This window comes from Pecten maximus, chromosome 4, assembly GCF_902652985.1.
Source record: "Pecten maximus chromosome 4, xPecMax1.1, whole genome shotgun sequence".
NCBI lineage: Eukaryota > Metazoa > Mollusca > Bivalvia > Pectinida > Pectinidae > Pecten > Pecten maximus.
This window is the reverse complement of record NC_047018.1, coordinates 38673010-38699960: the sequence shown is the minus strand read 5'-3', so window position 1 is coordinate 38699960 and position 26951 is coordinate 38673010. Positions and strand designations below refer to the sequence as shown.

Sequence of the window (26951 nt, the reverse complement as noted above, 5' to 3'; positions counted from 1 at the left end):
CGAAAGTAGATCTTAAAATAATAAGATAAAATTGATCGATCAAAAATATAATTAACATAAAAATCGATATTTCTATATATTGTTTTAATAATTCAAGAAAAGAAAAATCATTTTTGTATGGTGTATAAACTAAAAACTATAACTTTTGATCTTCGTATATGTTCGGGTATTTCCGTACACAGTCTTGTCCAATCAAAATTCGTTCCGGGAAAATTTGAACCACAATTCCATTCGTAAAAGAAAATGGATTCTTACATAGGTAAAATGAAAACATGTACCCTGATTTTGCGAAAAAGCAATCATTTGATTACCCTTAACTGCCAAATCGTTTAAATCAATCATGCATATTGTTAGAACATAGGCTGGCAATTATACTTCCAACAACAAATGAGGCTAACGTGTTATATTTCTATGCGATTTTTCTCAAGTGCGGGAAATGTCAAGGCAGGGGTAGATTTTTTTTTTAATGGTGACGTTCGGCGATATTTGAATAGTTTTGTGTTCTATTAGATGAATTGTTAATAGGGTATACTGTTGTTAAAATAAAAAAAATATCTCGGGACGAGGTGAATGCATGGTCAAAACCGGACCTGGTATCAAACTGACCAACATATCCAGAGCAAACTGTCTTGTCCATGCAAAAACATAAACTATGGAATACAACATAAATATATATCTTATATATTAATTATACAGCAATATGCATGTGGTACAAGAAATATTAAAATCCACTTATATAGATAACATTCAATGATGATACTAAAAATTAATTTCACAACAGAATTTTAGTGAATATATATATTGCCTTGATTTCTTCACAGAATCCTAGGCTGGTAGACTCTATAAGAAGTTTTCTATTTTGCCATAAGAAATCTTAAGAATAAATAGACCTAGATATCTACTAAAATGAAAACATTTGAACTTTTCTGTGTTTCAGTGCTTATTTGTCAGTAGTTATAGACTGAGAGGAAGATGGATAACATCAAAGTTGCCATTCGTGTGCGGCCCCTCATAGGAAGGTAATTGTAGTCAGTAATCAAATGTAGAAAGATGTTTACTGTACAGCCATCAAATTTGGTATGGTTATATATAATTTGTCACCCATGTGTAATGTAGACAGATTTCTTCAAGTGTACACTAAACAAGGCTTTGCTAAATCATAAATGTTGTCCTCAAAAGTCTTATCCTGAGTTTTGAGACATCAGTCTACCTCACACAAGGGAGAATGATTACTCACCTTTATATCTATCATGTACTTACACTTGATCGGTATTTTGTATAAATTTTGAATAAAGGACCTCTCAGTTATCTTGTCGCTAAGAGTTCTAGTGTTCAGATTTGACAGAAAGTTGTTTGATGTAATATATACTTTCTCATATTTTCGAATGTCAACTCCGGACTTAGGTATGCAAATGAAATTTGAATTATTTTTTTTTACAAAATATATTACTCATTTTACATGTATATTGTATACATATTTGTATATTATATTGTATTGTTGGTTACAGGGAGACCGGGATGGTGGACCATTGGACTGTACATGAGGACACCATCAAGCCAACAGAGGCAGTAGGAAAGCTGGGGACACCTTATACATTTGGTAAACTGTTGTAACAATAAAATACGGCATTTTAGAGCCAAGTAACATTGTCCCATGGTGCAGAGTAGTGCACCTTTGAGATGTATATTTGAACAGATTATAGAATTGTATTGAGTAGACCCGCCTCTGAATGTTATCACATTTATGTGGGAAAATATCAATTCTTTTCTGTGTTAGTTATGCATTTTCCAAATTGTGCAGACTAGGTACTCTCTAAAGATTTTCAATAGTAACCAAACTGGTTATGATACTCATGATCAGTGGACCAATACGGTACCCACACAATATGGACCAGGGCAAAGCCCTTTCTCTCAGTTGTTTTTCATAGGTACTGTTTGTGGATCAGAAAACAACAGCTGTGTTAGACTCAGTAAATGTGTGAATTCAGCTTGATTATTAAAACGACATATACTATCTTGGAATATAATACTTATATGTCATGTTTTAAGTATATAAAGAATAAACAGAGTAATTCAAGCTGAACCTTTGGCTAGGGTGTTTAAACTGTCTACCAATTTGGAACATTCCAACAGCATTATATTGTCAGCTGATATGATGGAGAAATTTCTAATTTTACTGTACAGTTTTTTCTGAAGTAGAAATCTTCAAGTAAGAGATTATAATTTCTTTAAGTTATTTTGTTCTTTTAACTATGAAAAAAAAAATGAAATGATGCTTTAAGATTAGATTTTTATCAAAACAAAACCAATTGTGTTACATTTGCTTTCAGAAAGTATATATTTTTTTGTTGTATTTATTTTCAGACCGTATATTTGATGAATTGATGACAACCTATGACATCTTTGAGGAAGTATGTAAACCGATAATTGCGGATGCTGTACAGGGATTTAATGGTAAAATTGAACAAAAAATTTGTCTCTACAAAGCTTTATATGTGGAAATTTGAAAATGATTTTAAATGTTTTAAAAATTGAATAATGACCCTAATATTGAAGAGAAATTTAGAAAAACCAAATGACTGAAAATGATAAACAAAATCTTGGTCAGTTGTGTGTCAGTGTTCATGTACTCGTCTTGGCAATCAGGCTTAGATTCCCTGATAATACCTGAAAGGGGGGGGCACCTGTCCAATAACTAACATTGGTTTCCCCCTGTTTTCTCCTGGAGTCCAAGTACTTCTGTCTCCTGTCGCAGTAAGGCCCTATGTGTATTTCTCCAGGCCAACAAGAGTGATAAGAATTGATATACAACTTATTTTGCAAATATTGTAACAAAAGTAATGTGTAGAATTTGTATCATATTTCATTTTCAGTTGGTTTTGAAAGTAAACAATATTTGTGAAATGTTTTGTAGGAACAATATTTGCCTATGGTCAGAGTTCCTCAGGGAAGACGTTCACTATGTCCGGGAGTGCTATGCAGAAAGGAATTATCACACTATCTGTGGAGGAAATATTTGCCATAATAGAGGCTGTAAGTTCAATTTCATTTTGTTGACTTTGTTTTCAATGATAGCAATGATGATGTTTAAAACTTTTTTAACTCCACTTCTTAATGCTATAAATCCCACCCAAGGGATATTGATGTGTCAACGGAGAACTCTATATCTGATGGTATATCAACTGTAGGTCACTGTGGTCTATATATTTTCAAAGTCATAGCTGAGACATAATATGTATATTTTTTACTTTTTTGATTTGTGCTTTATTTTGCTTTTGTCGAAACACACATTTTAAGTTAGAAGACATAAAGAGAAGAGGGTGAAAAGGTGTTCAGTGTTTCCTAAGTTCACTTGATAAGATGGCTGTTTCTACAATAAGCATTCCTGATCTTTAAGTGATTCACCTAAAATGTAATATTTCAAAGTTAAGAGAATCGAATAAAAAAAATTCACTAAGACCCCCACCCCTCTTCAACTCCTAAGTTGAAGAATCAGGCATGTTCAGGAAAACTTCGGCCATAAAACAAGGAACAACCTGAGACTGACCATCATGGAAGACTATTGAACAGTATTTCATTGTGTGGCAGAAACTGCATCATTGGTTAACTTTCAGAATGGCTGGATGTCACGCTTGGCTTTTTATTACAGTCACACCATCGGGAGTTCCTGATACGTGTGGCCTACATGGAAATCTACAATGAGAAGGTGACCGACCTGCTGTCCTCCGAGGAGAAAGTTATTAAGATACAAGAGGATCAGGTATGATCTTTTGTAAGGCCCAAATAAATAATAATAATAATAGTGTCCATTTACTGCTACTTGATTTAAGACTGGATGGCTATGAGAGAAAAACATTTAATGGAGTGCTAAGAGTAGCAATGTACTATAGCGTTTGTGTTCGGTTTCAGGAAAAGAACATCCAAGTAACAGGTGTAAAGGAAGAATTAGTGAGTAACAGTAACGACGTGCTAGCCATCATACAGAAGGGCGACAGTAAGTAACACCTGATGTCAGGATCATGGTTCTGGTAACTGTATTAAATACAGGATTTCACGTCAAAAGTCAAAGAAAAAGAGAAAAAATAAAGAATTATTTCAGTAGAATTATCATAGTTTTTTGTGGGACCAGGAGGGAATGTGTCTTTACTGAACTTTCTTTTGGGTCTCTTTCCATGGATTTATTTTCATAGAACCACCTTTGTTTATAATGTATATGATACCTTATTTTCTTCTAATTTTGATGTTTATTGTAGTGAGTTATATTTATTTGAAACTTTTGATAGAATTTACTGTAATTTCTAATTAAATCTTGCTTTCCTTGCAGACCGACGTCATATGGCAGAAACCAAACAAAATGACCGCAGTTCTCGATCCCATTGTATCATACGTATTGTAAGTATATCACAGTGTCACAGTTTGTAATTCTCACTAAAATCTGACTGGAAACTTTTCCTTTCAAGGGTTTCCTTAGTGACGAAATGATACTCTAGTATACACTGGAAGCATGGTAGTCTAGTTGTAGGATGTATGGCTGGTGATTTAAGGGTCACTGTGTTGTGTCCTTGAACAAAATACTTAACTGGGTTGTAGTCCATTCGACTCAGCTGTAAATTTGTATGTAGTAGAGCAGTGTTGGACATGTTGTGTTCAAGGTGATGAGCCTGAATGGCAGCTCCAGCTCTATGCCTTCCAGCGAGTTGTGAGGGACAATGCCGAATACCTGAAGCCCTGATAACCATGGGTAAATAGAGGTTCCCCAACGAGTGGAGATTGTTTATCATTTTTATCCAACTTGAGTTAGTTAATTTTCTAATTTTTAAAAGACACAAGCTTTTAGCATTCATTTTCAACAATGATCAACAGTCGTCACGAGGGGAACTTGTTTATCCCATAGCTTCTTATTTACAAATGTAAGCTTGTCAAGTTCAAATTCTCCCAACGTAGCAACTAAATTCCGTGAACCGAATCACTAAGTGACAAAATATAGGTCGCTATGAACGGAAGCTTATGATCTATTTTAGAAGCACAACTCATATCTTCTGTATTATATATTGCTTAGGCCTAAGTTAGATACCGCGACCATTTCATTCTAATGACTACGATTACAGACAGCGATTTAACCATTTTGTATTACATTTGTTCATTGTTTTGATAATTCATTCATGGCTATCGGGGTCCACTGCATATCGAGAATCAAGGGGGAGGTGGGGTGTCAGTTTTGGTTCGCTAGGCCTTTAATTATCGATGCAATATCTCTCTTGCATGCGTTGTCTATTTTACCATCATCAAATTGTATTTCGTAAGACCCAAACCCCAGGTTAATCGACATTTCTATGAGGACACCCCTTTCATCAGTTATGCTAATGTTGACCACCAACAAATCCACAAAACGTGTCCATGCTGATCTTTTGAAGACAGATGACAAAAAAAGAAAAAGTGAGAGTAGTACAAATAGTCTGAGGATTTGTTGGGGGTCACAAATGACCAATCAGAGGCTTAGAAAGTGGTTACACACTGCGGTGTGTAAACAAAAACAAGTACACACTGCTACAAATTTTATCATGTGCCATATCAGTTGTGAAACAAGCGTAGTTATGGGATAATACTTGTTAACTGCTTTGAGACGGCAACATTAATGTGATAAAGCTGCAAGCAGTATATAACAACTTCAAATTTTAAATTTCTCGTGGTCCTCTCGCTTAGCTTAACTTAGACAGGTTATACTAAATTCGTATTTAATCCAGTTATCATGGAAATTAGTCATATTTGCGATCAAAATATAACTTGATGTCTATTTCTTTAACCTTTTTCACTTTAGATCATTGAGAGCAGAGAAAAAGGGGACGAACAAGCGGTCATGGTAGCTCATTTGGTAAGTAACCACAGAGTATGTGGTGGCAGTAAACTACACAGCACCAAAGTTTTCAGCCCTTATGACAATTTTGGTACTGCATTTTGTACAGAGTTGGGGGTTCGTACTAAAGGTAGCTTAAGGTCACTGGCTAATTACTTGTTACGAAGCCAACTCATATATTTTATAAACATATCTTCAGTCTAATGAAAACATTTTAGGAGTATGGGGTTGTAGGATGTAGCAAATGTTTGTCTTGTTGAGATTTTTTTTACACCATTTGTGGACCAACCATATAAAAAATTTGTTGAAATGATACAACATTTGTCCTTTGTTTTGTGCAGAACTTTGTAGACCTTGCTGGTTCAGAAAAAGCTGGAGAAAACTCTGGAGATCGTCTTCGTGAAGGCTGCTCTATCAACAAAAGTCTTCTCATACTTGGACAAGTCATAAGCAAACTCAGTGATGGAGTGAGGTAGGAATAATTACCTCCCCATTTATTGTGTCAGTTGGAGCCTTTTGTGACCACTTTGTGAATCTAGTGTAATCGGATTTGACTATCAGTTAAGTGAGAGAAAAGACAAAAGATATTTAATTTATCTGTATAAACAAAATATGCTTAATTAAGCAATTTGGTGGTTCATGCTCTTTAAAATAAAAAAAAATTTACCTGTTAATCCTGTGATTCTTGGACTGAGTCCAAAACATCTGATGATACTGAAGCTCTCAACTTATTCTCTTCCAGCAACCAACATATAAGTTACCGTGACTCTAAATTAACCAGGATATTGCAAGTCTCGCTAGGAGGGAATTCCAAAACAGCCATAATTGCCACCATCACACCTGCTTCCTTAGAGGAATCCCACAGTACACTCAGGGTAGGTCTCGCCATCTCAGTAGTTTATGTTTGGGGATGGTTTTAAAACCAATCAGCTATCTTTCTTTTAGGGATAGTATCCTCACATAATGAGGGATAGTCTCAAAACCAATTGACTATCTTTCTTTGAGGGATAGTACCCTCACATAATGAGGGATAGTCTCAAAACCAATCAGCTATCTTTCTTTAAGGGATAGTCTCAAAACCAATTGACTATCTTTCTTTAAGGGAGTATCCTCAAATAATGAGGGATAGTCTCAAAACCAATTGACTATCTTTCTTTGAGGGATAGTATCCTCACATAATTGGGGATAATCTCAAAACAAATTGACTCGTTCTTTGAGGTATAGTAACAAAGCAAAGCAAAGAATACTTCACAAAAAGGAGATCAATCGGTTATCAGCACTAAACAACAATGGAAAGATTTCTGATTTATTAATTTCATTTGACAATTGATCATTAGATTTTTGCCGTGGTAACAGAAATAGATTTGCTGATGTTAACAGTCTAAGGGAGCAGTTTTGCTTCTACATTTTTATGACTGCTTAATGATGAAATTGAGTAAACAAGATTTGACTGTTCTAATTGCACTCCATGCAGTTTGCATCACAAGCCAAAAAAATCAAGAACAAGGCCATGGCAAACGAGGTTCTGTCGGAGGCAGCTATGCTGAAGAAATACCAGAAAGAGATTCACCACCAGCAACAAGTAAATGAGGTATGTAAACCCAAACTGAAGAATTTATGAAAAATTTCATTGTACTCTTAATCTTCAAACTCTGTGAATTAATTATTAATATCAAAAAATACATCAGCTGTTTTCTGAGAGTTTTGAGGCAATAAATACAATAAATAAATATTGTCAAATTTATATTTATTGGAATCCACAAACATTGAGACGCTCAAAAATATTTTGTTTCATTGTAACTATTTTATTTTTAATGCTGTTAACAGCATTGTTGGTCAGAAAGCTAAATCAATAAAGTTGGTTATCCATTTTTCAGGAAAAAAAAATATGGTTAATTCTAGTTTTCATTTCATGCCTGTAGCTTGGGAAGATTGAAAACCAGGACCTAAAGAAAAGTCTGGAGCAGATGGAAACACAGATAAACAAGCTGAAAAAATTTATTATCCAGTCAGGCCCCACACAAAGTCAAGCCAAGGTATCATCAAATACTTGTTGTCTAGTGTTTTTCCTTGCCTTTTTGTGAAATTTCCACCTGGCAGAAATTGGGAATCTGAGCAGCAAAAGTGTAAAATAAGGAGGAAAATGGGCCTCATAGATTACTGGTTTTCTTGTTATCACATGAATAATACCACATTTAAGGAGTTAAGAGAAGGTACATTTGTTCATTTATAATTCATTTAGTATTGGATACAGTACAGGTGTTTTATCATTCTATGACTCTTTCATGATTGACAGTACCTGAAGTTTGGATAGTTAAGATGAGATAAGTTTTATTCTGATTCATGACTACATAAAGTCCTCTATACCAGACTCACAATAGATATATAATAGATCAATATATTAGTTACTTTATCCGGTTACATGTATATTGTTCTCTATGTTCTGATTGTAGCTTTATAATTGAAATAAAATTCTTGATTTTTCCAGTGGTTGTCCAACTTATACATGGCAATCTGAGTTACAGTTTATGTTTGCGACTTAGCCTACAGACTTGTTCTATTCAATATGAACAGTTTTGTCAGAAAAGAAATAATTTGTTGCCTGTTCACAGAGAAAAAGAAGAGAGACTTGGTGTCCTGGTAAAAACAAGAGAATGAGCATCTTCAGACCGTCTGTTTCCTTCGCAGGTACGTACATAATTTGAATGTTCAAAACCTGCCAGGCTGTATTGTGTTTGCCAACTAAAACAATTTATGGTATATATAAGAGATGTTTTAGATTTGACATTGGACAGTTGAGGACATATTCCTGTCAGAGATTTTGAAGGTTTTGAATATTACATTGAACAGTTGAAGAGGACAAAAAACCTGTTTGGAGATGTTTGAAGGTTTTAAATATTAGTTTATTACTTTGAACAGTTGAGGAGGACATATTCCTGTCAGAGATGCCTCCTATGGATGACCTGCCTGAATCCAATGAAGAAGACGCTTTAATGAGACCTGCAAACATAACAACAAGAAAGAGATCATTTGAACAAACCAAGAGGCAAGAGGCAAGATCGATGATCAGCATGAGTCCTGATGCCAAAACCAAGCAACTGATGGAACTGTAAGTCTGGGAAATGGGACTTTGGTCGGGTTTCAAAAGGCAATTTTTTATGTGACTGACAGTTTCTATGCCTATATCTTATGCTAGGGATGTCTGCTAGGAATGTCCACTGGGAATTTCTTTTTTGGTTGTCTAAAATTTGGTTTTTATTCTGCAAGAGAATCCAGTGAGTAGCCAAAGGTAAAAATATCATTTGTTTGGCCAAAGTGGTTGGACTTAAATGTCTGGTATCATGATGTGTGTAAAACTTGATAATGTGTTCAGTGTGTTACATAGTTGTGGAAGTGAAGTGACTATTTACTGCTTTATTAAGATTACTCCTCTTTTCCTACTATTTATACACCTGTCTGACAGCTATGACGGGAGTTAGTATTATGGTATGGCGTAGTCTGTCTGGCATAAACTTTTGTTTGTCTGGAAATCTCTCACATTTTCTGACCGATCTCTTTGAACCTTGGTATGCATTATAATCATATGTATTGGGTTTCCCAGAGTGGCATTTTGATTCAACTGTTTTTGCAAAACTTGTTGCATTTGTTTATTCAGTATTTCATTATTTGTTTGTCTGGAGATCTACCATTTTTTGACCAGTCTCTTTTAAACTTGGTAGGTTTTGTAATCATGATAGGTAATTGTATTTAACCCTTTGCCACATGCAGGTTATAACACTTCAGCACTCTGTGCCAATAGTGCAAAGATACATTGTTGCAATGCAACATTATTGCGCTGACTGAAATATACATACACCATCTCAATGGCAGTTTTTGAGAAATTAAGCTTTGTTTTGATTAATTTTTCTAAACCTAATTTTGAAAGTGAAATAGTTGTTTTAGACATTTTTAGTAAGTTACAATTATGTTCAGAATTTCTTAAATTTTAATTCTGTGCTATTTTCTTTATAAAACCAACAACACATAACCACGAAATCAGCTGTATACAAACAGAACAGAAAAACTTCAAAATATTTTGACAATGTAATTTATAATTCATTGAATTCCTGTACATGAAATGATTCATCATTAACTCCCAAATGAAACAAACTGAATTTTCAAAGTTTTCGCAAGAATATTTGAACAGTTCAGGCTTAAGCCTAGAATATTTTATATCCGATGTCGCGACGAAAGAATGTGTATCCGACCATTTCGGGTCAAATCTACCTTCGTTTTTCAAATGCCAGCGAGCGTAGTTATTAATGTGTCGAGCTATGGTGGAAAACTGATTCTCATTGAAGAAAAGGTAGAAATAATCAATGGGACTTGCAGTATCAAAATCAAAAGTTTCTGGAAGTACTGGCCCCGTTTCCCTAACAAAATCATTTACTGTGATCGGCGAAAAATCTCGGTCAACATTACCTAATGGCGGCGGTACAACTAGTCGCCGTTCGTCCTCATTTTCGGACTCGTTATCTGTTGACAGTTCATTTAGAACATCGTTAAGATCAATATCTGACTCAATGTATTCAGGTCCAAAGCCATCGAACTCTGAATTATCATCATCGTCGTCAAAAACGTCGCGCAAAATCGTAGCCACAGCCGCCATCACGCCTCGTTGTTGTCACACTTTTCTACACTCATGACTCACACTTTCTAGGTTAATTTATTCAAAAACTTTCGTATGAATGACGTGTACAAATCTGATTGGTCGATGCATTGATATCTTCTTAAAATAGTATCAGGGATTTCCAGATAGGTGTCGCTCTCAATCACGGGATTTTCCATGTCTAAGTTTACCGAACCGGCATGGCGTCGAGAGGCGCTTACATTGAGATAACGTAGAGGCGTCGAGAAGCGCTTACATGGAGATAATGCAGAGGCGTCGAGAAGCGCTTACATGTGGCAAGGGGTAAAGGCGTCCAGAGGCGCTTACATGTGGCAAAGGGTTAATATGTTTGAGACTAATCTTTGGTTTACTTGTATTCCTGAAGCTGTAAGAAAATTAAACAATGACTATGGAGTGAAAGTTGAGTGTTATAGCATGCCACCTAACCACACTTCAGGTGATGCAAATTTGATTGCAATGCAAGAAATTATATAGCACTGTATGGCAATCGACAGGTGTATATTGTTCGGCTGAACAGTATTCTTGTTGTGTTAGCCTGGGACTCGTCTAGCTTGTAGTTACATATTATAATACATTATCCTTACATATCATAATACATGATTATTACATTTCATAATCTGTTATGTTTTTCAGGGAAGACAAATATGAAGATCTGCTGAAAGAACACACCCGGCTACAGACAGAGTTCAATGATTTGTCAACCTTCCATAATCTGGAGCGCGAAACACTAGAGGAAAATATTGCAGAATTGCATGGTGTAAGTGTTAGCCCAGAATTGACTGTACAGAAAGCATTTTGATAATTTAGATAGCTGGTACAGTACATTAGACATATTGTAAGGGGAAAAATAACCAAAATTAAACACCTATTTAAACTCTCCTAATTTTTTTATCTTTACCACTGCAATTTAATTATGATAGCATTGATTATTATTGCATGTCTCTTTCATTTCTGTGATAGCATTGATTATTATTGCATGTCTCTTTGATTTCTGATAAGGAAAGGTGATTTTTATCTTTATTTTATTTTACAGGAGAAGGAGATAATCAAGCATGAATGCACAAAGTTGTCAGATGAAGTCATCCAGACAGAACACAAGCTGAATATACAGACTCGGAGGATGACAGACTTTCAGGGTGAACTGGAGAACTACCGGAAGTCGGGATCTATGGATAACGCAGACACAAACTTGTCAGCGCTACAGCAGGAATGTGAGCAGTTGAAAGAGACTATTAGACAACTTAAGGAGGAAATGACTTCTTCTAAAACAGATTCAATAGAATCTACAGAGGCCATGGAAAAACTACAGGAGGAATGTTCTGTTCTCAAACAGCAGGTAGAGAAACTTGAAACTGAGAAGTCAGAGTTGGCAGAAGGGGCAGAGACAGAGCATGACAAAATGGCCACACTAGAGAAGGAATATACATTGCTTCAGAGCACTGCGAAGGATTTGATTGAGGAACGACTCGGTATGCAAGAAGCATTAACCGGTTTTGGACTCAAAATTGAACAGCTACCAATTCTGAAGGACAAATTTGAGGAACTTATACAAGAAAAGGAATCTCTTTTAATGGAGGTTAATTCATTGAAAGAGGAAGAGAAAACACCAGAAATTCAAGACGAAGAGTTGCAGAATCTCAAAGAGACTACAAGCAATTTGCAGCAAAAGCTTCAAGAGGCAGAAGAAGAGAAAATGTTGTTGATTTCAAAAGTGGATGCTTTACACAGCGAATGCCAGCTTAAACCAACAGAAAATGGATTGACTGAGATGGAGGAGGAATGTAGAAGGCTGAGGGAGACTGTTAGAGAGCTGGAGGAAGGAAAAACTGAGGCAGCTGGTTGCAATGATGCCATGACAAAATTAATGGAAGAATGCTCTGCACTGAAACTTCAAATTGAGAATCTGGAATCTGAGAGAACTGAATCAGTGAAAGGAACTGAAAATGACAAGGTCGCTACGCTGGAAGAGGAATGTGAAAGACTCCGAGCCCAAGTGAAGGATTTGGACGATGAACGTCTCAACATGCAGGATGAATTGACAGAAGCTGGGATTAATCTTGAGCAACTTCCAACTATAAAGGAGAAATGTGAGGAACTTGTGCAAGAAAAGGAATCGCTTCTGACTGAAATTTCTTCATTGAAGGAGAATGGTAATGCAGAGCTAGAAATGCAGGAGGTTGAGATGCAGATGATCAGAGAAAAAGTGGGCATTTTACAAGAACAACTTGAATTGGCAGAAGGACAAAAGAGAGAATTAATTTCAAAAATGGAAAACCTAGAAAGTGTGAGTCAGGAAAAACCAACAGAAAATGCCATGGCTACACTGCAGGAGGAATGTGATGTTCTCAGAATTACAGTGAATGAAATGGCAGAGGAAAGGCTGAGTATGCAGGCCGAATTGAAAGATGTTGGACTACAAATTGAACAACTGCCCATTCTGAAAGAGAAATATGAAGAACTTGCACAAGAAAAGGAATCACTAGTTACTGAAATCTTGTCATTAAAACAAGGAGGAAAGACAGATATTGAAATTCATGTATCAGAATTGCAGAATCTTCAAGAGAAAGCCAGAAGTTTGGAGGAAAAGCTGGAACAGGCTGAAGAAGAGAAAGTTAATTTGATTTCCAAGATGGAGAACTTCAATAGTGAACACCATGGTAAAACAGCTGACAGTTCAGTGTCTGTGTTAGAAGAGGAATGTGAAAGGTTGAAGGAGACAATAAGACGACTTGAAGTAGAAAAAATGTCTATAGTGTCAGGGGATACTGTAATTGATAGTACCATGGAGACATTGCAGGAAGAATGTTCTGTTCTGAAGCTTCAGATAGAGAGACTTGAGGCGGAAAGGGCCAAGGCAGCTGAAGGAACGGAGACTGAAAGTAACAAGATGGCTATACTTGAGGAAGAATGTGAAATACTCCGAGCCACTGTGAAGGATTTGGCTGATGAACGTCTCAATATGCAGGATGAATTGACAGAGGCCGGTGATAAACTTGAGCAGTTCCCCATTCTGAAGGAGAAATGCGAGGAACTTGCACAGAAAAATGATATGCTTTCTGCAGAAATTACTTTAATTAGGGAAGGAAAAACAGGATCAGAAATACAAGAGGTAGAGTTACAGATTCTCAGAGAGAAAGCCAACAGTTTTCAAGAGGATCTTGAATTAGCAAAAGAAGAAAAAAGTAATTTGTTATCAAGATTGGAGACTTTGCAAAATGAATGTGAGAAAAAACCAGTGGACAGTGCAATGGCTTCACTTGAGGAGGAATGTGGAGTCCTCAGAGCCACTATGAAGGATTTGGCAGACGAACGCCTCAATATGCAGGATGAATTGGCAAACGTTGGTCTAAAACTTGAACAACTGCCAATTCTAAAGGAGAAATATGAGGAACTTGTGCAAGAAAAGGAATCACTTCTGACAGAAATTTCTTCATTGAAGGAAAAAGATAACGTAGAACCAGGAATGCAGGAGGTTGAGATGCAGATTCTCAGAGAAAAAGGCAGCAAATTACAAGAAGAACTTGAACTGGCAGAAGAGGAAAAAATGCAGATGATTTCAAGAATGGAAGCCTTACAGCAAAATGAGTGTCAAGGAGAAACTGTGGAGGAATGTGAAAGATTGAGAGAGGTCATTAAGCAGCTGGAGGAGGAAAAATTAACTTCTAAAACAGAGGCTGCTAACTCAAGTGATGCCTTGCAAAAATTACAAGACGAATATTCAATACTCAAACTTCAAATAGAGAAAGATGAAGAGGAGAGATTTAAGACGGTAGAAGGAACCGACAATGAAAAGACGAAGATAGCTACACTAGAGGATGAATGTGAAGTGCTTCGAGCCACTGTGAAAGACTTAGCTGATGAATGTCTTGGTATGCAAGAAAAAATGACTGATGTTGAACAGCTGACAAATCTGAAGGAGAAATGTGAAGAGCTTACACAAGAAAAAGCAGACCTATTAAAGGAAATCTCCTCATTGAAGGAAGAAGGAAAAACAGAAATCGAAATTAAGGAGTTAGAGCTGCACAATCTTAAAGAGAAAACCTGTAGATTGGAGGATCAACTGAAACTTGTGGAAGAAGAAAAAGGTCAATTGATTTCAAAAGTGGAGGACTTACAAATCGAGTGCCAAGAGAAAACAGCAGAAAATGGAATGGCTGAGATGGAGGAGGAATGTAGAAGGCTGAGGGAGACTGTTAGAGATCTGGAGGAAGGAAGAACCGAGGCAGCTGGTTCAAACGATGTCATTGATAAATTAATGGAAGAATGTTCTACACTGAAACTTCAGATAGAGAATCTTGAGGCTGAGAGAGCTAGGACAGCTGAAGGAACAGAGACTGACAGTAGTAAGGTCGCGACATTGGAAGAAGAATGTGAAGTCCTCAGAGCAACAGTGAAGGATTTGGCCGATGAACGTCTCAACATGCAGGATGAATTGACAGAAGCTGGAGTTAATCTTGAGCAACTTCCAATTCTAAAGGGAAAATGTGAGGAACTTGTTCAAGAAAAGGAATCGCTTCTGACGGAAATCTCTTCATTGAAGGAGAATGGTAACTCAGAACCAGAAATGCAAGAGGTTGAGATGCAGATTCTCAGAGAAAAAGTCAACAAATTACAAGAAGAACTTGAATTGGCAGAAGAAGAAAAGATGCAAGTGGTTTCAAAAATGGAAGCCTTACAAAATGAATGTCAGGAAAAACATACGCCCAGTGAAATGAGTAAGTTGGAAGAGGAGTGTGAAGTTCTTCGGGCCACTGTGAAAGATTTAGCTGATGAACGCCTTAATATGCAGGATGAATTGACAGAGATTGGACTCAAAATTGAACAACTGCCAATTCTGACAGAAAAATGTGAGAAATTGGAACAAACAAACAATTCGTTAATTGAAGAAAATTCCCATTTAAAAGACAAAAAATTGTCCCTTGAGGAACAATTAACGGAGAATTCTTTCAGTTTGAAACAAAAATTAGAAGAGGTTTTAGACGAGAAAGAGCATTTGAATTCTCAGCTGGAAGCTTTAAAAATGGACGTTCAAACAAAGCAAGCATTAGAGGAAGAATGTGAAGTGCTCAGGGTTAAGGTGAAGGCTTTAAACAATGAACATGCCATTATGCAAGATGAAATTAATGATCTAGGACTCAAAGCTGAACAGCTGCCTGTTCTAAAGGCAAAGTGTGAGGAACTTGTGCAAGAAAAGCAATCATTTTTGACAGAAATATCTTTGTTGAGAGAGGATAATACAGAAATCGAAAGACAATCAGTAGAGGTTGGAAATCTGCAGGAGAAAGTCAGTGGTTTGCAACTTCAACTGGAACAGCGTGAAAAGGAGGTGAATCAACTAAGCTCCGAATTACAGGACTTAGAATTGGAACGACAGACGAAAACAGCTGCATTCGAAAAGTTTAAAAGTAATTACGAATTAATTGCAATGGAAAAGAAAGATTTGGATGAAAAAGTACAGCATTTAGGGAAAGAACTTGCAGAGAGAATCAGTCAACAGAATGAAGAAAGTGGTCGTGTTTGTGTCATGCTGGAAGAGATGAATGAAATGCAGAAGAATGTAGCTCGATCTGAGAAAGAGAAGAACGAAATGGAGATGAAACTCGAGGAAACCCTTAATGAACTACAGTTGGTAAGTAAGAACAGATGCCTGGTTAGAAAAACACAAATTTTAATGAATATTGCAAAGTTTTCACAAAATTGAAAGTTAACTCTACATTTTCTTTCTTTTTCTTTTGATTCTGATTATGAAAAAAATGCCTTTCTTTGAAAGTTAAAACTAGTATACAAAGCTTAGGTCCATGTCAATCGTTTGATATGTATATTTTTCGACATTACTCATCACTACTAGATACAGTTTTAATTTTACATCATATCAGGGGCCATGGTGGCCAAGTAGTTGAGGTGTCCCAACACTTTCAGGATGGCAGTTGGGGCATTTATGTCTTACAGACATTTTCTAACTTTAAAGATAATCTCTGCAGTAAATATAAATACCTACTTTAAAGCTAAAAGTAAATTCCATATTTATCCTGTAATAAGCCCCCTCATGGAGTGTCAAATAAATTTACTGTAAGCTGCTTCGAATTCCCCTTGTGTAAAAGTTGGGGAGGTCTTACTTGTGAACTGAATTTAGCTTGCTATTCTAAAATTGATGATTCCAGAAAAAGGGGAGGGCTTATTTGTGTGCGCAGGGTCTTATTAGCAGATATAAATATGGTAAAGCAAATGTAGGTCATATATAATCTGCAGTTTACATTTTGTATATATATAATATATATATAAGTGTTTCATAAATTCATAAAAGAAATTGTCGGCTGAATCTTATAACAACAAGTCTTGGTGATAAAAAGTACTGCTTTACTTACATCAGGTAATTTCCCAAGGCGGTCGCCGATATCAGTACACACGATAGTCAACAACTCATCTACCCGTTCGCTCAAGCGGAACTAATCTCTGACACACCGGTAGATTTACCCGGCTGATGTTTTTACAGGTGTAGAAATGACACAGTCACCGGCGCCTATTAAATCTTTAAACTGCTGAAACAATAGCGTAATTACTGCCGAGGTGTTCAGAGTACAACTGTAACGGTCAGTGCTGTCTATTAAATCGGATAAAACGCCAACTCAGTTACAGTAACATTTAATACGCACATGCGCAGCCCAACTTCCGGTGCTAATACACATGGAAATGGTGTGGTTATCAATAAAAAGTAAGTAGGCCGATCAAACAGTATTTTATATATGTCCAATGAAAGGTAATGGTTCTGTTACGTTTTGATACGTACAATATTAGTACAGCAAAATGTAAGAATAGCAACACAAAGAACACTTTACCATGACTTCTAGCATTGTAAACTGGTATGTTTGTTTATAAGAAAAAGTTGCATGAAATGAAGTAATTTACTATGTCTTTAACACTAAATTGGCATGCTTCTTTGTAAAGAAAAAGTCATTTGAATGAAGTTTACTTTGTCTTCTAGCCCTGTAAACCGGTATGTTTATTTTTAAAGAAAAGTTGTTTAAATGAAGTTAACCCTATCTTCTAGCACTATAAACTGGCATTATTTTATTATTTTTTTAAGAAAAGTTGTTTAAATGAAGTTAACCCTATCTTCTAGCACTATAAACTGGCATTATTTTATTATTTTTTTAAAGAAAAGTTGTTTAAATGAAGTTTACCATATCTTATAGCACTGTAAACTGGCATTTTTTTCGTTTTATTTTTTTAAAGAAATGTCGCATGAATGAGGAGACGATGCAGTACCAGCGGGAGATGGCTCGACTACAGGAGGACAAATCCCAGCTGAGCTCTGAACTTGAGATGCTAAAACAATCACTTAGTGATTATGACAGTCCCGATTCTATGAAATCCCAGATAGAACAGTTGAAATCACAAATTAAAAAGTTGTCTTCTGTCGAAATACAAAAGCAAGAATGTGAGGACGCACTTTGTTTAAAAGAAAAAGAATTGGAACAACTTAAAGCTCAGATGTCGACAATGAAGGACCAGTTGGAGGCAGAATCTTCATGTCAACAAAGCGTGTCACACTTTTCTGACATGAACTCTTCGGCACCTTGGGAAGTAAGTGTCTTGCGCCATCTCAATGGCATGTTAGGAATGTTATCATCTGCCCAATGGATTGAATGTATACCTGCATAGCACCACCAGGATCTATATAAGGCATTGACAACTAGATATTGGTATTTCATGATAATCTGGTTACTGCTTATGATTTTCATCTTGATTCTGAACACTGATATAAATGTTTATTTCAATGGTCCAAATTTTCAGTTTTACCAAAAGTTTCCAAGATATTTTGGAAAATTTTGAATCAGACTATGCGATTCTCAAAAATAGCAAAAGACAGAAAATAATGAACTATATGTACTAAAATAACGATAGAAAAATTTAAAAAAAATTAAAATAGACAAAGCCCTGATTCTGTATGGTCCGGCTTAAAATCAATAAATACAGAATAATTATTATTGGGTGATGTGTAGATGAAATGTGTGGAAACAAACCATAATGTAAATGTATTTATTTTTTTGTAGGGGGGGGGGGATTTTGTGATTTCGATATGTAAACCAAACATGTGGGAGTAATTTTCACAATCGATTCACCTTCACCTTCATTTGTAGTTCGAGATTACGCAAATTGTATAATATGTGTGGGGGATATTTTCACAATCAAAAGGACTTTGCGTAGTTCACGTAAATTCCCTCCTCGCATTTATTTCGACGTTTACAGTAATATACACAGAGAACAGATATGGTTGGACAGGTGATCCTTGGCCCACACCATTTTGTTTCTCTGATCAGTGTATCAAGCCCTTGATGTCTTAATATAACACGAGTATGTTACTGACTCTATCACCTGACCAGTACCTAATTCTTTTTTGAAAGTTTGATACCATAACTAAAGACTTAAAAACATTACAGTTAATACATGTACAGGCAATCCATAGTAAGGAGAAGTAAATTCCATATGGGGAATGGTTCTAGTATTGGTGCCTGATATCAAGTTGTTCTTTCTTAAACAATCCAGTATGTTGCGGTTGTTGATATTTTTGTTTTCATTTTTCCAGGATGAGAAAATAGAATTATTGAAGAAAATTGATGTCTTGAAGATTGAGAGAGTCAAGGTAGGGTTCTGGTTCTGGCACAGTAAAAAATAAATTTGATTTGTTTCATGAGAAATTGCTGTGTTGTGTCCAAAGAGGTTATTAGGGCACTGTGTGGAAAATGTCCTATTACTATAAAGAATACCAGGTTATGTACAATAGTTCTGTTCGAATTTGAATGGCTGCTCTAAAACTTTATCCAGTGCTTTATCAAAGAAAGTTCTTGTTCGAGATACCTTTTCAGGCTTCGATGTGAAAGGTCAAGATATATCACTGTTACATATAAACATAAAATCAGTTATGCAAAACATTTCCAGTTCTCTTGACCAGATATTCTACTAAGATTTAATCTAGTCTTGCTCGTGATCACTTTTCATTGTCAGAGGTAAAAGGTGAAGGTCACTTTCACCATGAAGAGAAAATCAGTTATTATGTACAATATTTTGAGTTCTATTGGGTTGATTGAGCTTAAGACTTTACTATGTTTTGGAGCTTTTTATGCTTGAATGTCAAAGGTCAATGTCACCGTTTGCTATAAATAGAAAATTAGTTTTTATGCCCGGCCCGCTAAGAAATGGGATGGCATAGTGTTACCCATCTGCATACCGTCCCGTCTCGTCCTGGTGCAATGTAACATAACTAGCTAATCTCAGGAGCTGCTGATGTGACCTCACCATCTTACATACATTTTCTTGTTGATAATATCTTAACTGTGTAGGGCCAATGTACACTCTGACATTCTCCAGTGCTTCCACAATAAAAATACGTTGTATAGAATAGCTTTTCAGTCTCGGAAGTTCACAGGTATCCTGAGTTCAGTAGTAGCAGTTGCTATGTAACACTCTAGTTAAGCTCGGGTTTAGAGGCACATGCATTGTGGAGCATTTGTGACGTGTCAATAATCTAGCTCTAATATCATCCTCCTACCTGAAGTAGTTTTCCACCCAAATAATTGCTTGTAATTTTGGTTTCAGCATGCTCGTCTGATGTCAGAAGTTAACAAATTGAAGGAGGACAAAAAGACGCTAATTTCCATCTGCGAAGATCTAGAAAAGGTAGGTAATGATATAGAGAAATATTGATTTCAGGTTTAATCAGATGAGATTGCAATAAAATAAACATTTGAAATAGGTATTAAGTTGCTGATATTCAAACATGCTAAATGTTCAAGGTTGATTAATGACCGTTATCTCTGGATAGCCTCTAAAATGGAAAGTTAATCCCTCAGACAATTGATAGTAATCATAAAGGAATCAAAATTCCTAGACAATCTAAATTTGCTAAATCTTTATAGTATTGTGTTGTTTTAAGGCCCATTGACAATTTGAGTCATTCTGGGCGAATTATCAAATCTTTCTGTGAATGACTACAACAAGTTTAAAGAAATGTCTCTAAGTGAAGCTCACGCTTGAATGATCTTAAACTGTTACAGCAACAAGAGAAGGCTGTGGATGAGTGCGAGATGGGGAAGAAGCTGAAGGCAGCAGAAACAGATGCAGACAAATACTATGAATTATACAACAGTAATCAGAGTAGAATTGAAGAGCTGGAGAATACGCTAGGCAAAACTCAGACAGACATGGACAACATGAAGACACATATCCTCGAAACAGAAAGTGTGTATTTATCACATACTGCGAATGTACATATTTTAGCGATTATCTTATTTATGCGGTGGAAGTATTGCGCGAAATCATAATTGTGTGTTAATTATAATTTCTTTGTACCATTTCTGTATGGAATGATGTGAATACATGAATTCATCACTGTGTCTGTATGTCAAAATTTAATGGTGCGCTAAGATTTGAGTACACTTATAATATGAAATAAGTAAATTTTACAGTAACTTAACCATGGTAATTAATCACAATAAATAAAACCTACATCACATGTAAAACACTATTGTGATGTCATGAATAAATAATAGGTTATTGCAATTGTCAAACACCAAGTCATTTAACAAATTCAGGTATTGGAATAATACAGGTCTATCAGTAATAGTGAGAATGAATTTAGAAAAATAATGAAATACACTTTCTGGCATTGCACTGAACATTGTTTGACACAACTGTGTACAGTATTAAACATCATGAATTATTCTCTGGTATTTTAGTTAGCTTTGCTTGTACTACTGAAGTATGAAATATGTATAATTTGTGTTTATTTCTAATTCCAGAAAAACTAACAGAAATGCAACAGACCACTACGAAACAGTGGGAAGAGATTGGAGAGAAAAAGATGGAAATTTTCTCCCAGAATCAAACCATTGAGAAATTTGAAGCCAAAAAACACAAACTGTAAGTATTATTTAGAAAAATGTTTACTTTTAACACAAACATGGATTAAAAACTGTTTGCCAGTTTTTGAAAACATTCGTTACTTTTGATAGAAAACAGTCAACTGTGGGTTGGGCTTTGGGTGGGAGCACAACATTAATAATAGTATTGCGAAAATTGTATAGATTTTATTTAGATATCACAGATTCATAGATAACACAAATTCATCTTATCCGAATTATATGAGATATTTATATTTTGGGTCAAAATCTATACAAAGACTTTCATACAGTTACTTATTAGACTGATTAAAATCAAATAATAGAAAGTCATTGTTGTGTTTGGGATTCTGATTGCTGTTAATTCGTATTAATTAAAGGTCAAAGTTATACCATTACCATAATTAGAAAGTTTCTTAACAGTAGCTTGAGATTCCTTCATTCAAATTCCCAGCTTTCCCCTCTAAGCAAATATTTTTCTCACATAATTCACAGGGTGATACTGTTTTTTCAAGTGAAGAGATACCTATGTCAAATGGGGTAGGGAGATACCTATGTCAAATGGGGTAGGGAGATACCTATGTCAAATGGGGTAGGGAGATAACTATGTCAAATGGGGTAGGGAGATACCTATGTCAAATGGGGTAGGGAGATAACTATGTCAAATGGGGTAGGGAGATACCTATGTCAAATGGGGTAGGGAGATACCTATGTCAAATGGGGTAGGGAAGACATACGACACATGATATGACACTTGTTATAATGAATTGTGTCTATGATGTTGTTTATTGTTTCTGTGATTTGTGAATTGTTTATGAATGAGGATCCCTCGGTCTCTACCCAAGGGCCCTGTATTGTTAGATGTAATGTTACTGTAAATAAAAAGTTTATGCACATTATATGGGGCAGTACTCCAGTTGGGTTTTAGGATATATGGGAGAAACAAGGAAATGTTGGTCTCTGCAAGCCTCATGCTGACCAGTCAAACTCTTTCACTCACGTTGAGGTAGCCCTGTTCACAAAGCACACATATTACTGTAAACGTACTTATTTTAGCGCAATCAAATTTTAGCGCATTTGCAGATTTTAGCCAGTTAGCGCAATGATGAATTAGCGCATCCACAGAACTTTCTATAGAAATAGAACGTACAAAAAGTAATTAGCGCAATCATAATTTAGCGCAAGGCTTCCAGCGCGAAAAGCGCTAAAATAAAATTACCGCTAAAATATGTACGTTTACAGTAATCATAGAACAGTTCTGATGGGGAAAAAGATTGTAGCAGTTAAAGTCAACAGCTGCTTATTGTGTGATTAAGGTGTGGAGGTTCACGAGGTTCCAAAAAATCATAAAGAAATAAGAAATAAAAAAAATAATTTTGAATTGTTCTGTGAAATTGTTGTTACTTTGCAGGGTGCAACAATATGAAGAAACAATTGAGATGAAAGACAACAGGATCAAGAAACTTCAGGTGGAGATAAGGCGGAGAGATGCAGAGACATCATGTAAGTCCTTACTGGACAAAGTATATAAACCACAGCAGTATATAGCAAGTCCTTGTTCACTTTGTGAAACACTTGTGATAGAGTATAACTATGGGCTAGTGAATGTTTTAATTAAAAGACTTTGTTTTTCACGGCTATTTCAAATAAGACACGTGTAATAACATTATTGTAACGTCATTAATTTTGAGTTTAATAATTATTTAGGCATAATTCCTAATAAACTGTGATGACAAATTCTTAAATCGGAAGCATACATATTGTGTGAAACACATGATTTTTTTTCAGAATTGTTATGCAATGCAGACAGATAAGGGGTGGAATGATAATTAATCTTCACCTACACCTCTTGTATGTTACTCGTACTTTATCTCACAGATGGTGACCAGCATACATTGGGCCCTAATGTCAGTTTGGATTTGATGGTAACAAGCATACATTGGGCCCTAATATCAGTTTAACCTTGATTTTAACATTCTGTCTACGGTTAAGATTACAGCTCTATTGTATTGACAACAAACATTCATCGAGTGTGATATATTGCAGATATGGAACCATCGTCCAAGGCCGAAAAGGGGGACAACTCTTCATCAAAGGAGAATGTGCCCGGGGGTATTGTTGACCAGTACAATATGTTTATGTTAGAGGCGAAGAATCTGCGTCTTGAGAGGGAAGTCACAAAATTGAAGAATAAGGTTAAGGGTTTAGAGGACAACCCGATCACCAAACCTTGTAGCTGTCCCTACCAGGAAATCAAAGCCAGACTTGAACAGGAGAGGTAGGTTTAATAGTACCAGTTTGAAACCATGACATCTTGTCTGTTCCAGCCCCTCGCTTTGACACATCATGTCTAGTCTGTGTAATTTGACCTCTACATCAAATGATATCCTGTGTAATGTGACCTCAGAATGTAGATATATCCCAGCATACCCAATGAGTGCTTAAAACACATTCATATGATACTATAGAAATGATAGAAGTACCACTGTTCAACATCTTTCCTTTCTGACCAATTTGTGATTTACAAACCATTATATTATTATTAGACCCAAATTCACTATCACATGACTATCATGCTTTCTATTATATAATGCTCTCATATCCATGAATTGTGCCTAGAAATATAAACTGCTTATTTTACTACAATTGTGAAACAAGTGATGCCAACTTATACCTGGGTACTTATCACTCTGGTTGGCCTGGATGGAATTGGTTGAGGTGTCTTTAGGTGACAGGAAAGCTGAGTACGTGGAAAAAATCCACATAGCTGGATAGTTGACATGCATTAACACTTTGCCAGCAGATCATCCAATTCTTTACTCTGACATTGCCTAGAAGCCTACGACGGCTGTTGGAAGGTAGCTTGGTAGTGCAGCCTACAACACTAAAATATTTCATGGATTACTGCATTTTTGGGATAAAAATCTCAAATTTCTGTACTTTGGCAAAAGAATCAACATTAAAGTTTTGTTTAGCTCTTGCATATTAGGCTGTTTCTGACAAACTTAAAAGCTAGAGCAACCAAACATTGGTTTCAGGAGTATCGTTGGATGTTTTGCTGAATGCATTACACTATTTACTAGCATTTCTACAATTTTTGTATTTTTGGGGTAAAAACCTCAAATTTCTGGATTTTGATGAAAATTAATAGGTTTCATTAGTCTTTTCAAACAATCCTTGAGTACCCATATAAAATGCTTATGATATTGACAAAGTAGGACAGGCGACACATATAATTACACATAATTCTTGTCATGAAAATTTGGGCATTAAATCATAACGGATTTGGGATCTGCCAAAATGTGTGGGTTTTCTCCGAGACCCTGCTTACACTTCCATCTGGGCTGGCAGAGTGATAGGTATACATTGTAAGTAAGTATTTCCAAATTGTTGTAAAATAAATAAAGTTTTAGTATAGGATCACTATCTAAATTAATTGTGTGTTTACGATTAATTTTTCGTTTCAACAATTTTTCCAGGGAGTTATGTCCCTTTGGTTGATATCCTTCTATAAAGTTATCGGAGCAGGGAATATGAAGTCAACCTCTGGCTTTCATTTTTAGATGATAATGTTCTCATTTTTTTTGTTTTGCTTTTTTACTTTTTAGTGAGGAAAAGCAGAGAATCCAGCAGGAGTACAATGAACTGAAGAAAAAACATATAGTAAAAATTGGCAGTAGAGAAATTGATACAAGTAAAATTAACATTCCTGATGTAAAGGTTCCAACAGTTAACCCTGAGCCGACGGAATTCTCTCGTCATGAAGACAGAATACTCTCTGAAAGTAAACGCAGACCCCACACAAACTACCCGAAGACACCATTCTCAGACAATGAATGCAAACAACAATAGCATGCTTAAGTTAGGTTGGCCTATCCAAGGGTCAAATATTGACGGACAATTATCATAAATGTACAGAAATGACTTTAAATGAAAGATTCCCTAGGGATGAATGTTTTAGGTTGATCTCTGTGATAAAAACTTTTTAAGTGTTGATCTCGGACTCTTCACTCCTTGATGTGTCTATCTTTTTCTCTTGTCTGTCCCTCTGTATTTCATCCCTGAATACGATGAAATAATTATTTATCTACGTTTTGTACTTGGTTAATTGTGGGATTATGGGTCATTGTTTGGCTCCAGATGAATGTGTGTAGAAGAATGCTTGTAAACAAGGGAGAAATAATTGAACGTGTCAGTGAATGTTTGTTATTGTTTGAAAAGCTGAGAGGTACTTAAGTATTTATGATTGTTAGATATTAGTACATAGGAGTTTTACTTGTGTATTATACCAGGGTGTTCTGAATTTCTGAAAGACATTAATTGATCCTTCTGGACTGAAGATAAGGATACCATCAATTTTAAATTCTTTTGAGGACAAAATCTTATGATTTATTGCCTGATATATACAATTGTACTTTCAATATTGATGCAGAGCTTAGTTCGCTGATGAATCGATGGAATTGGACTTTGATATTGTGTGAATGGGTTTTTAAGAGGAAAATATGCGTAAAAGGGTACTGTGAATTCTAAAGATATTTGTTTTACAGAAGTAACTATGAAAAAAATGGAATTATTTAAGTTATGTGTTTATCATGCAATTATGAATTTAAAATGTTGAGCTATTTTGAAAGGGAATCAAAATATATGCATTTATTCTAATACTCCAATTAGTTGTTAATTAGTTAAAATGAGAGATCTGATTATAATTAGATTGTCAGTCGATGTGATGTATTTAACACTCTGCTAGGGTAAGTATTAAGCTGTATCAGGTTTGTGATCGAGGTCACTACTACAAACTCTTCTACAAAACCAGGAACTGATACAGGATTCCTTGTACATGCTGCTCACAATATATTTGATATAGATAAATATTAAAATATTTTGTACAAACATCTGTCTGATTGCTCCTTCGTATTTATATTTTCTAAATTTTTGGTACATAAAAGCACCCCAAACCAAACACACAAGAACTCTCTCTGGTCCCAAGTAAGTAGGTAGGGTTAGGGTTAGCTTTTTTCAATACATATATGGCATGTTAATGGTATAAATGTTAAGATAATCCTAGATTACTGACCTTTAAGGAAGGTAGACACTTCAGAATTTTTACCAATGATGTCGCAGAAAAGCATTAATATCGTGACTTATAAGTAATCTTCTATTTTTTCATTTAAATCTTTGGATGAGAATTCTGCCAAGGAGTTTTTGTTGGCCTTGTAGCACATCCTAGGCCCTCTTCCTTTGTTATGGCTAACTTTTTGCTGCACATTATTATCCCCTCGCGACGAAAGTCGGGGAGGGGATATAGCATTCCGTTTGTACGTAAGTACATACGTATGTTCACTTTTTGTCAAAGGTCTTGCGACTTCATTTTTGAACGGATTCTGACCAAACTTCATATATGGGTCCAGCATGGGAATACCTCGAACGAGTTCGTGTTTCAGGGTGCCAAGGTCAAGGTCACTGTTACTATTTATAGAAAATCTTTGTCAGCACTCTTGCAACTTCATTTCTGAACGGATCCTGACCAAAC

At 35.7% G+C, this 26951-nt stretch overlaps 1 protein-coding gene across 1 annotated transcript; it reads left to right on the top strand.

Annotated features, from left to right (window-relative positions):
• The first annotated feature begins 206 nt into the window (after positions 1-206).
• Positions 207-26562, top strand: LOC117326037 (centromere-associated protein E-like). Its single transcript, XM_033882622.1, has 25 exons — positions 207-259; positions 938-1019; positions 1509-1600; positions 2365-2454; positions 2915-3033; positions 3650-3760; positions 3910-3994; positions 4325-4392; positions 5819-5872; positions 6196-6326; positions 6597-6729; positions 7329-7445; positions 7777-7890; positions 8467-8542; positions 8774-8963; positions 11157-11280; positions 11557-16152; positions 17757-18107; positions 19111-19167; positions 20121-20201; positions 20579-20762; positions 21323-21443; positions 22833-22924; positions 23468-23699; positions 25030-26562. The coding sequence occupies exons 2-25, from the start codon at positions 973-975 to the stop codon at positions 25271-25273; spliced, it is 7509 nt and encodes a 2502-aa protein (XP_033738513.1). The 5' UTR covers positions 207-259; positions 938-972; the 3' UTR covers positions 25274-26562.
• The last annotated feature ends 389 nt before the right edge of the window (positions 26563-26951 follow it).